The 12,033-nt window shown below is 45.6% G+C and overlaps 1 protein-coding gene across 1 annotated transcript in view; it reads right to left on the bottom strand.

Moving 5' to 3' along the window:
• Positions 1-10,009, bottom strand: part of LOC124789966 (rhotekin-like) — a 1,049,079-nt gene extending 1,039,070 nt beyond the window's left edge. Inside the window, exon 1 of the mRNA XM_047257504.1 lies at positions 9,724-10,009. Coding sequence (XP_047113460.1) covers positions 9,724-9,960 — 237 coding nt within the window. The 5' untranslated portion in view covers positions 9,961-10,009. The remainder of the gene's footprint in view (positions 1-9,723) is intronic.
• Positions 10,010-12,033: the final 2,024 nt, after the last annotated feature.

The following is a 12,033-nucleotide window of genomic DNA, read 5'->3' on the forward strand; positions in this document are numbered from 1 at the left end:
TCCGATGTCATCCACAAGGTCATTTATGTATATTGTGAATAGCAACGGTCCTACGACACTCCCCTGCGGCACACCTGAAATCACTCTTACTTCGGAAGACTTCTCTCCATTGAGAATGACATGTTGCGTTCTGTTATTTAGGAACTCTTTAATCCAATCACACAATTGGTCTGATTGTCCATATGGTCTTACTTTGTTCATTAAACGACTGTGGGGAACTGTATCGAACGCCTTGCGGAAGTCAATAAAAACGGCGTCTACCTGGGAACCCGTTTCTATGGCCCTCTGAGTCTCGTGGACGAACAGCGCGAGCTGGGTTTCATACGATCGTCTTATTCGAAACCCATGGTGGTTCCTACAGAGTAGATTTCTAGTCTCCATAATTCGATAGGACCGATGACCTCGCTGTTAGGTCCCCTCCCTCGAATCAACCAATCAACCTCGTATTATACAGTCACTGTGATCAAGGATTTCTGCTTTTTTTAAATAAGATTTTTTTACGATTTCAAAAACCGACCATATGTTATGAAGTATCTACTGATTTTTTCCCGCGAGCTTTTACGTTTAGCTTACAAATGTCGCACAGGATGCCACGCTTTGAGATCACAGATTTGACTTCAACTAAGTACAATAATATAATACTCGTATCGCACTCGGTAGAGCAGCAAAAAAGTAAAGTCGTGTGGCACTGTTGGCTGGGAGACCCAAGAGGTCGGCCAGCCGCCTACTAGGAATGAGTTTCTGTTCCACCGCGCACATCCGCTCCTTTCCTCGCGGATACGTGAGTATTGTATTTGTGGAGCTTGGACCAGTGAAATGGATGCCTGTACAGTGTAGTGACATGTTTGTGTTGTACAACGACGATGACGATGGTGATAATGACGAGAGAAGGGCAAGGATGAAACCTGGAGCAGCACACAGTCTACTCTTCACGATTAACATCAAGGTGACCGCCGAGGTTAAGGTCCCCATCTGACGGACAGATACCATCCCATCAACAATGTCGCATGCCCTCACATTATGAGACACTGCGGAGTGCTTTGGAATTGACTCCGCGACAATGGTAGAAAGTCTGGTGACCAGAAACTTAAAGCCACCACTTCTTCTCCCCTCGCCGCCGCCAGTGAAAATTTCTTTCATCGTCAGGATTCGAACTGGCTTACCTCCGAGTCGAGCGCCACCGGGCAGCGTGAGTTAGCGACCTCTGCTTCGGAGGCGGGTAAGTGCACAAATGATTCAACATGACAGCGTTCTGTTCGAGAGTTGTTATGAAAATAAAAGCAGCGCATAACATAGATTCCAGTATCGACATCGAGGGATTTGGCGCAGAATGAACCCCATGCGATCAGCCAGGAGTCAGTTTCGGGAGAAGTTGGTGGTCGCTCGAGATTATGAGACTCTGCCACCAGTGCATCGGAACGTTCCCCACAGGAAGTGCGGTGGCGGTTGAGTGAGTTTTTGTCCTGATATGTTGCTGGGTGCAAGTTCTCCGAACGTAAACATGGTCGACTCACATATTCACTGGCAATGATCTTACAGTGTACACCACTGACTCATACTACTGACGCTAAATACACAAGATCATTTCGGGATTCGAGCAAAACTTGTTTGATACAATAGTAACTACAGTGATAGACCATCACCGAATGACGTGGCGCAAAGGCTAAGACGTTGCTTTAGTGAGAACGTAAGTTCAAATCCCCGTCCGTCCATTCTGATTTAGGTTTTACGTGGTTCCCCTAAACGAGTCAAGACAATTTCCAGAAAGATTCTCCTGTCCCAGACCTTGTCCTAACGACCTTGTTGTCGGCGGGACGTTAAATCCTGCTTTCCTTCTGTCCTCCGTTGCTACAGAACCAAGTTCAGAGGCTGGTTTCAGTTCAGTGATAATACAAGTGTCGCCCAGGAATTAAAGCACCACAACTTTTTTCTAAGCCAACAACAACTGTACGAATCGAATGCGAATCTTTAGGTATGCATCATTTGAATTTTCCGGAGTGCGCGCGTAGATTTTCCGTTTCCTCCGACAGATAGCGCAGCTGCAACAATGTTTCAAAATGGCGTCTGTAGGTGATGTATGTTACAAGCAGCATGTCGTCATTGAATTTCTCATTGCGGAGAAAGAAACTGTTGACAATATTCACAAATTCTGTGCAATTTGTGGAGCATCTGCAGACGACAAAGTACGGCTGGCTCTGAGCACTATGGGACTTAACATCTGTGGTCATCAGTCCCCTAGAACCTAGTACTACTTAAACCTAACTAACCTAACCGAGGCAGGATTCGAACCTGCGACCGTAGCGGTTACGCGGTTCCAGACTGAAACGCGTAGAACCGCTCGGCCACACCGGTCGGCCACGACAACGTACGGTTAGTCGTTGGTCAAAGAGGGTGAAGCCATTACGAGAAGGCAATTTGGCAGAGCTCGACGTTTTGCAGCGTTTGAGCAGACCACTCACGGCTGTCACACCAGACAAAATTCGGTTTGATGATGTGCTCATTCGCGATGCCAAGAGACAGTTTCATTAATTGTGTGTGAAATCTTATGGACTTAACCGCTAAGGTCATCAGTCCCTAAGCTTACATACTACTTAACCTAAATTATCCTAAGGACAAACACACACATCCATGACCGAGGGAGAACTCGAATCTCCGCCGGGACCAGCCGCACAGTCCATGACTACAGCTCCCCAGACCGCTCGGCTAATCCCGCACGGCTTTCATTAATTATGAAGCATAACTGATTAACCACACTTAAAAACCGCTTCTACTAACTTCGGCGCCACAACAACCCAGGTGATTGTTTGATTCAACATGACAACCTTCGGCCTCACACGTTTCAGGACTTCGGAACGCAACACAAAACAAGATTGAACAGAGTTACCCCATGCACCCTACAACCCTAATCTATCTCCCGCAGACTTCCAATATTTTGGGATACTAAAGGATGCTATTCGTGGAAGACATTTTGAGGGTGACGAGGTGACGATGATATAAAACGGGTTCGTGACCCGAAGAAGGAGTTGTACCGACAGAGCGTACACGCCCTTGTGTCTCATTGGAGGAAAGCCACAGAAGGCGGACGACATTGCGTGGAAAAATAAGCAGTGCAAAGACACATCATTGTTTCATCTTCATACATTTCATTCGGTCCAGTAAATAATTGTTGAAGACAAATCTGAGGCGCATTACTTTCTGGGAGGCCCTTATATATGCGTATACAGCTCAGCAGAGGTAAACTTAAAGCTGTTGACACGCTGGCGAAAACAACGAAACAGTGAATTTCTGTATGTTTAATACTGATCATATCCTAATTAGGCTGCTAACAACTGGTTTACGCCAATTAAATCTGATTTCTTTACTGCAGCTATAATCTATAATGAAGAAAAGGCGACCTGCAATGTAAGTATGAACCTAAAGGTAAATCATACATATAAATTACACAGCCTACATACAACGCGTTGTTTCTAAAAATCGTATTCTTTCCCAGAAATTTCTGTTACGTTATTAATTGCGTTTTTTATCACTACATGCTGTTATCAAGTTTTCTGACAAGCTAAAACTCTGTGTCAGACACGGAAACAATCCGGTGTGGCTGCCTTTACACAAGACAACGCACAACCGATTCCACCATTCAGAGAGTGAAAAACGTGAAAAGGAAAAAATGACAGCTTCGAGTTTTGAGTAGATCCGTATTGTCTCTGCCTGCGAAAACACAGCCCCGATCCGACATACTGTTTTAACTCGTCACAGATACCCAAGCCAGTAATAACACAACTTTCGTTAATTTTATTTTGTACCCGCAAGGGCCCAGTACGCTGTGCAAATCATGTTAGTAAGTGACAACGACGGTCACTATGGTTACGTGTTGAGCGCCGTGCTTAGGTCAAGCACCATGCAGACAGCACAGGTACAGATGAAAGTGAACACTTTAAAACTGTACGCAGTGCTAATTCCCTTAGCGCACAAAGCTGTGATGTTTCAAGGAGCTAAAGTTAGCACACTGTGTGACAGTAACGTAATTTCCTTCCTCTGGCTTCTTCCATACTCAGCAGTACAATCGTAAAAGTAGGAACTCTTGCCTGACGTTTACGGTAGCTGAAGGCGCTTCTGGACCTTTACAGTTCGCTTTTAGGAATTCTAAACGTTAAAAACAGTCCTGGTCGGCATTATTTACTGCTATCAGTCAGTTGGTTATTACACACTGTGGTGCACTTTTGCGTTATATTTGTTTACGTTTCATGTAATTTTCATATGGTTCTAAGAAAATAAAATGTATTTAAAATAAACTTTAGTAACACAAGATGGTTAGAAACAGTTTGATAAGTTTGTAAGCGTGTTGCAGGGGAGGTAATGCTCAGATATAAATTGTTGAGACTGAGCGAGGTGGCGCAGAGGTTAGCACACTGGACTCGCATTCGAGAGGACGAAGGTTCAAACCCAGGTCCGGCCATCCTGATTTAAGTTTTCCGTGATTTCCCTAAATCACTTCAGGTTCCTTTGAAAGGGCACGGCAGACTTCCTTCCCCGTCCTTCCGTAATCCGATGGGACCTTCCCCTAAATCAACCAACTGATTGTTAAGAAAAAAATTCGATTCTTTGCGCCATTTCCGAATCATTTAGTTTCGAAATTATTCAATCAGGTAATATCGCGCGCAAATTCAAGCAATCTGCTAGAGACAATGTCATCAAACGTGTTCTTCGTTTGGTTTCCTCAAATCGAACGAATGTAGCTTTTGATCACCTGGCTTAAATTTATCGCTTCCCAAAGAGGCACCTTTCAACTGGCAATGAGCATTTGAACAAGTGGTAACTCACGGATCCACGGATGTCTGTGCATTGCCGCAATTTAGCAAGCGCAAGTGCATGAATTTGCGTTGCGCAACGGCCTGAGTCGGTAATTTCAATTCCAAATAATTCCGAAACGACACAACGTCTCGAATTTTTTGCATAACAATTATTTCCCAGCATAACCTCCTCCGCAACACCGTATCAAGCTTTTGAAACTGTATTTGACACGCTATGTGTCTTGGTATTCCATACAAGACAAGTTTGCACGTTAAAATCGAGAGCGTCAGTCGACCGACGAAAACCTTGTCATTTCACAGACTCTCTGTTCCTCGTCTTACCGGTTTTGCAAAAAAATGTGGTTATAAGATGGGTGCAGAAAAACACATGATGTAAATGACAATGGAGCTCACTTATAAACTCAACATACAGTAAAAGCGAAATAATCATATTTGGGTGGCGTTCTTACAGATGAAAACATCCGTTTTTCCGAAGGTCTGTAAATCCATGCGATGCTAACCCGATTTTCAAATGTGAGTCCCTTATAAAAAAACATGATTAGAGACGTCATAGATAGGATGAGGGACCGATGGTCTCAACTGATGGGACAAGCACGTAATATTTTACAGTGAAGAAAAAACTCTACCCTTTATCGTAATATGAAGGCATTAATTTACATTATCAGCTTTCTGTAACGGGTTATTACAGAAAGATAAGCAATCTCCAACCTTATATTAAGTTTAAACTTTTAGCACTCCTTTATGTCCTACTTGCACTGATTTTCATAGTCATTAAGGCTATGGGCTTGTATTAGGGAGAAGTGGGGTTCAAATTTCAGTCCTGTCATCTAGACCTTAGTTTTGCGTAGTTTCCCTGACTAACTTAAGGCGAATGCTGGGGTGGTTCCTTTAGAAGAGACACGGCCGATTTCGCCCCCAGTGCTTGACCAGCCCGAACCTGTGTTCTGACAGTAGTGACACCGTCGTCGACGGGACGGCGAATTCCAACCTTCGGTCCATCGTCCTATCTATGAACTCTCTCACCCTGTTGCTCAAAGGGAGTCGAAGCTTAACATACAATACGAAACGGAGGTAATTTAATCATCAGCACTACAGTTTACTCGTAACTCCCATTAGAAAGAGAACTACTATATATTCTAGTCGAATTATGTAGCAATTTTGGTACGTTTTCTCCAACTGAAAAAAATCGTTATTTTGTAGTAAGAAGTATTTTTCTTACGAATTACATGATTCTATACTAACGTGTACACTGTTAAAATGAATACACAGTTCGCAAACTGTCGTTTCGTCCCTGATCAGATGGAAGAGACAACTTTTAGGCCCTAATCTGGTCAGGCAAAATAATAAATACGTGAACTATTATGGACGGACTCCAAGGATGTGTGAGTTTGTTAGTGTCGGAATCAAGGGTCTACGATTTCTAGATCGCATGTGTAACAAACCCCATCTTCAGGACCCGTTTTCATATGATACATACGTGTAGTAACAGCGAAAGTGAAAGGGCCCCAGCTGTGAGGAAATTGGTCAAGGACTCCGCGGCGGAAACGGTGCAGCCCGTCTTCCGAGGTACCTCGTCTGCGACATTCTTCATGTACGACAACAATGGCGAGGACTTACATGTAAAAAACAATGGCTAGTACTTACATGTGTGGTCTGGTTGTGGACTACACTGTGCTTGCATCCTTCGCAGTAGCCGTTGCATGGATTTGCACCGACCGTTGAAACACGGTAACAACGTACATAAGGTTACCTCAATCTTGAAGAAACAGTGTTCCAGGTAGTTCGCGATTTTCGTTTCCCACTGGGTTGCATTACTTTGCTTCTCCATGTTCAAGAGTAGACACTGTCGCAATGGTGGGGACCAGTAGTCCAGGTCTAAACGTTAGAAGGTAGTCTTCGACACGTAACGCAGTGCACGACGTAAAAGAGCACACAAATTCCAACTAATGTCGACAGTAACCCTTAGCCATAATGGCTAACGCTCGCAACATTTCTGAGATGTATGGTCAGTTTATCAAGACACGATACGTACTCACTCAGAAAGATTCTGTTTATAAATTCGTACTTTCTTATAGCACAGCGCGTGGAGTGCTAGTTTGTAAGACACAAGTGTGCAACACGCAGTTCGTATCCATGCACCGACTTCACTACTGTTTTTTTTGGCGCACAATACAGCTTGGGTGTGGTTTCACGCATGCATGTGGCTTACGCGAATGCCGAGGTGGTTCGCCACATACAAATAACACATTAAAACACAGACGGCAGGTGTAATTACGATGAGCTGTATCGACGTACCAATGCCTCTGATAAGATCAAATGCTACCTACAAAAGGGTAAGGGAGTAGTTTAATATCTCCGCAAAAGCCATCGCGTCGAGTTTGGAGTAAACGTGATATTACAGACAAATGGGGTACACGATATTCCTCCACTTGGATTAAAGTGGCAAAGATGGCAAATGAACTGAAGGTGCAAAGAGAGTCGACTAAGTAAGCATATAATACCAAAAAAACTGGAAAAATATGTATTTACTTGAAGCAATGTAACTCGTCCTCTAACAGTCCTTCCAGTAACTAGCAGGTTTTCAGGATTTTCTTTTGTAGGCACATTGAAAGTAATGAATCTTCCTTTTCTGTCTTCCAAGCTTCAACAGTGCGATTTTGAACATTGTCTAAGACAGTGGACTCGCAGTATGAAAGTGCGGAATTACAATCCCTGTCTACCTAACCAGATTTGGGCTTTACATTGTTTTCCAACGTCACTCCTGCGATTGTTGGGATGGTTCCAAAGAAGTGGATCCATCCGTGTTTAATCGTGGCCATACTAAGTCTCTAATCAGCTAGTAGTTGACCGAGTTTTAAGCTGTGATCTTCCTTTCTTCAAAGTTTCTGACGGGTGAGAATCGAGAGAGCGAAACAACTGTTCCCGTCATTCATTTACAAAAATGGTTCAAATGGGTCTAAGCACTATGGAACTTAAAATCTGAGGTCATCAGTCCCCTAGAACTTAGAACTACTTAAACCTAAGTAACCTAAGGACATTACACACATCCATGCCCGAGGCAGGTCGCGCGGTTCCGAATTGAAGCACCTAGAACCGCTCGGCCACAACGGCCGGCCATCAATCTGCAACTAAGCAGAAACGTACCCTCTGCCGACTCAACCAAGTGATCTAAATGCTACATATCTTGCTTGTACAGACTGTAGAGATCAACATGCACATTATATCCTGTGGGATGCACTGTTGTCAGTACTATCAACTGCTGGGGATTCCGAAGAAGTACTGAGCCTACCGGTACCACCCGCCGACTTTGTCGTACAAATAATGAAAACGACGAACGCAAACAAATCATCGAAATCCAATACGCATAAAATAAGCGCCGTACCGAGAATTATAGTGACAGGGTGTAGAATAATAACCGCTGCCACTCGCAATAGAGGGTGATTTTTTTTTTTTTAACAAACGACCGGTTTCGGATTTGTGCCCGTCTTCAAGTGGCTTACAGCCATTCATGTACATGTTTCCACACTCAAGGTAACTAATGACCCTCTAACAACTAGCAATTTAAAAAAAAAAAGTCTATTTAATGTTACATAATTTTCCACCAACTATTCAGTGTCGTTCCGCAATCACGTAACAATTTCATTTTCATACCTTCTAATATCTGTTATGTATCTATATGTGTAACATCTCTGTACTTCTTTCACCTAAGCTCTTTGACTGTGACTTCTGTTCTCCACGCTGGAGTTGTGAGTGCATGTGCTTCTGAAGTTACTAACACGTAAAGCGCCACTATTTTTTGAAAGACATAATATGGATGCGCTAATAATTACCATGGTTACTGATTAACAGTTAACGTGTAAAAGACGAGATGTTTGGTTCAAATGGTCCCCTAGAACTTAGAACTACTAACGTAACTAACCTAAGGACATCACACACATCGATGCCCGAGGCAGGATTCGAACCTGCGACCGTAGCGGTCGCACGGTTCCAGACTGTAGCGCCTAGAACCGCTCGGCCACCCCGGCCGGTGACGAGTTGTTTACGAAAAAAAAAGTGGTAAATGTAATGTGGAAACGATATGGATACATAAGCTATAAGTAACTACTATAATATTTTACAAAACGTGTCGCTTAGCCATTTCCAAATGTTTCATTCAATCATCATCACATTATTTGTTCTATATTTAAATAGTGATCTCTGACACTGAGTATGGAAGCAAGTATCTGAATGCAAACCACCTTTAGATGGGCACAAGTACGAAACCAGTCGCGTGTTAAGTAAAATCATTTTCTACTGCGAATCGTAGCGGTAATTATTCTACACCCTGCAACGGAACAGTCACAGAGTTCATCTGTATCCATTATGGATAAAATACAACTACAGTCAAAATGGTTCAAATGGCTCTGAGCACTATGGGACTTAACTTCTGAGGTCATCAGTCCCGTAGAACTTGGAACTACTTAAACCTAACTAACCAAAGGACATCACACACATCCATGCCCGAGACAGGATTCGAACCTGCGACCGCAGCGGTCGCACGGCTGAAGACTGTAGCGCCTAGAACCGCTCGGCCACCGCGGCCGGCCAATTATAGTCGTTCTCAAGGCAACATTCATTAGCTTCACCTCTGACAACCAGACAGCCACCTTTCAACTGAATGTAGACCCTGGGCTACAGTCACCGCGATCACCACGATTTACATTCGAAAACACAATAAAGAAGCGACGTAAATATTGCCAGCGCTGTGTTCTATCTCTGCTTGCACATTTTATGACATCACACGCCACTACACCACTGACAAGAGCCGACGTCCAGTGTTTGTAGGCAACATCGATCTGATCCAGAACACCAGCAACGCAACGTCCGGAACTAAGTGCGGCCAACAATCCGGCAGCACCAACTACGCGTCACGTACCTGTAGGTCCCTGCGATTGAGCGTGTTGATGTGGCGGACGACGTCCCTCTGGCTGTTGTTGTTGTTGTTGTGCCGGAGGGCGGGTGGCTCGCTGAAGGTGACCTTCACCTTGGCGCGGCTCGCGCGGTGCGTAACACTGACTGCGGGTGCCGGGGGCGACGACGCGGGGGCCGTGGCCGGAGGCGGCGCCTGGGCCTCCTCCGCCTCGGGGACGATGTAGAGCCGGATACGGTACATGGCTGGGACGCGGCCCTCTGGAGCAGGTGGAGGCGCGCCGGCCCACGGCTGGCGTCGCGGGCAGACTGCGGCCGCGCGGGCTCCGCCGCCGCGGCTGCCCCTCCACCTCCACTGTGGTCCCCCCACGGCCCGGAAGACCGCCCTGCCGCGTGGGGGCTCCGCCACAACAAACCGCCGCAGCGGCTCCCGTACCGTACGCCGGGCCGGCTCAATGGATCAACCAGCTGACGCTCCTGCACCACTGACGAGCCGTTGGCGTAGCTATTGTTACGATCCGTTGATCTTTGAACTGTGCGCCTCTAGGCTGCTTGAAAGCGACGCCACTGGTAGAGCTTAACAGCTCACAGCCACAGTGTCACCAGATATTCATCGTGAAGTCGCTGGATTGAAGAGTTTTTAGCAAACAGAACACAGCATGTTGTTCTCAATGGAGAGACCGTCTACAGGCGCTAAAGTAACCTCTGGCGTGCCACAGGGGAGTGTTATGGGAGCACTGCTGTTCACTATATCTATAAATGACCTAGTAGATAGTGTCTGAAGTTCCATACGGCTTTTCGCGGATGATGCTGCAGCATACAGAGAGCCGGCCGTTGTAGCCGAGCGGTTCTAGGCGCTACAGTCCGGAACCGCACAACTGCTATGGTCGCAGGTTCGAATCTTGCCTTGGGGATGGATGTTTGTGATGTCCTTAGGTTAGATAGGTTTAAGTAGTTCTAAGTTATAAGGGTCTGATGATCTCAGATGTTAAGTCGCTTAATGCTCAGAGCCAGTTGAACCATTTTTGTAGTATACAGAGAAGTTGCAGCATTAGAAAATTGCAGCGAAATGCAGGAAGATCTGCAGCGGATAGGCACTTGGTGCAGGGAGTGGCGACTGACCCTTAACATAGACAAATGTAATGTATCGCGAGTACATAGAAAGAAGGATCCTTTATTGTATGGTTAAATGATAGCGGAACAAACACTGGTAGCAGTTACTTCTGTAAAATATCTGGGGGTATGCGTACGGAACGATTTGAAGTGGAACGATCACATAAAATTAATTGTTAGTAAGGCGGGTGCCAGGTTGAGATTCATTGGAAGAGTCCTTAGAAGCCGGCCGGATTGGCAGAGCGGTTCTAGGCGCTTCAGTCCGGAACCGCGCGACTACTACGGTCGCAGATTCGAATCCTGCCTCGGGCATGAATGTGTGTGATGTCCTTAGATCAGTTAGGTTTAAGTACTAAGTTCTAGGGGACTGATGACTTCAGAAGTTAAGTCCCATAGTGCTCAGAGCCATTTGAACCAGCCAGTCCTTAGAAAATGTAGTCCATCAACAAAGGAGGTGGCTTACAAAACACTCGTTCGACCTATACTTGAGTATTGCTCATCAGTGTGGAATCCGTACCAGGTCGGGTTGACAGAGGAGATAGAGAAGATCCAGGGTCATTTGGTAAGCGTGATAGCGTTACGGAGATGTTTAGCGAACTGAAGTGGCAGACTCTGCAAGAGAGGCCCTCTGTATCACGGTGTAGCTTGCTGTCCAGGTTTCGAGGGGGTGCGTTTCTGGATGAGGTATCGAATATATTGCTTCCCCCTACTTGTACCTCCCGAGGAGATCACGAATATAAAATTAGAGAGATTCGAGCGCACACGGAGGCTTTCCGGCAGTCGTTCTTCCCGCGAGCCATACGAGACTGGAACAGGAAAGGGAGATAATGACAGTGGCACGTAAAGTGCCCTCCGCCATACAGCGTTAGGTGGCTTGCGGAGTATAAATGTAGATGTAGCTGCCAATGCGGAGGAAAACAACACGATACATCGGCTCGTTGCATCGAGGACGATCACGCACGACTGTGCTGTGTTGGTCAAATGGGGGGATAAGCGGTTCCAACTCTGGTGACGGAATAAAAAATTTCTCCGCCAGTATTTGGCCAGCAAGAGATCTGCGGCGTGGGGGGTGGAGAAAGAGAAGAAGATTGTGTCCCCCGTCGACATCGAGGTCATTAGAGACGCAGGACTAGCTCGAGTGTTGTCAAGGATGGTGAAGGAAATCGGCCGTGCCCTTTCAAAGAAACAATCCCAGCATCTGGCT

Source organism: Schistocerca piceifrons, chromosome 1 (assembly GCF_021461385.2).
Source record: "Schistocerca piceifrons isolate TAMUIC-IGC-003096 chromosome 1, iqSchPice1.1, whole genome shotgun sequence".
NCBI classification, from domain to species: Eukaryota; Metazoa; Arthropoda; class Insecta; order Orthoptera; family Acrididae; genus Schistocerca; species Schistocerca piceifrons.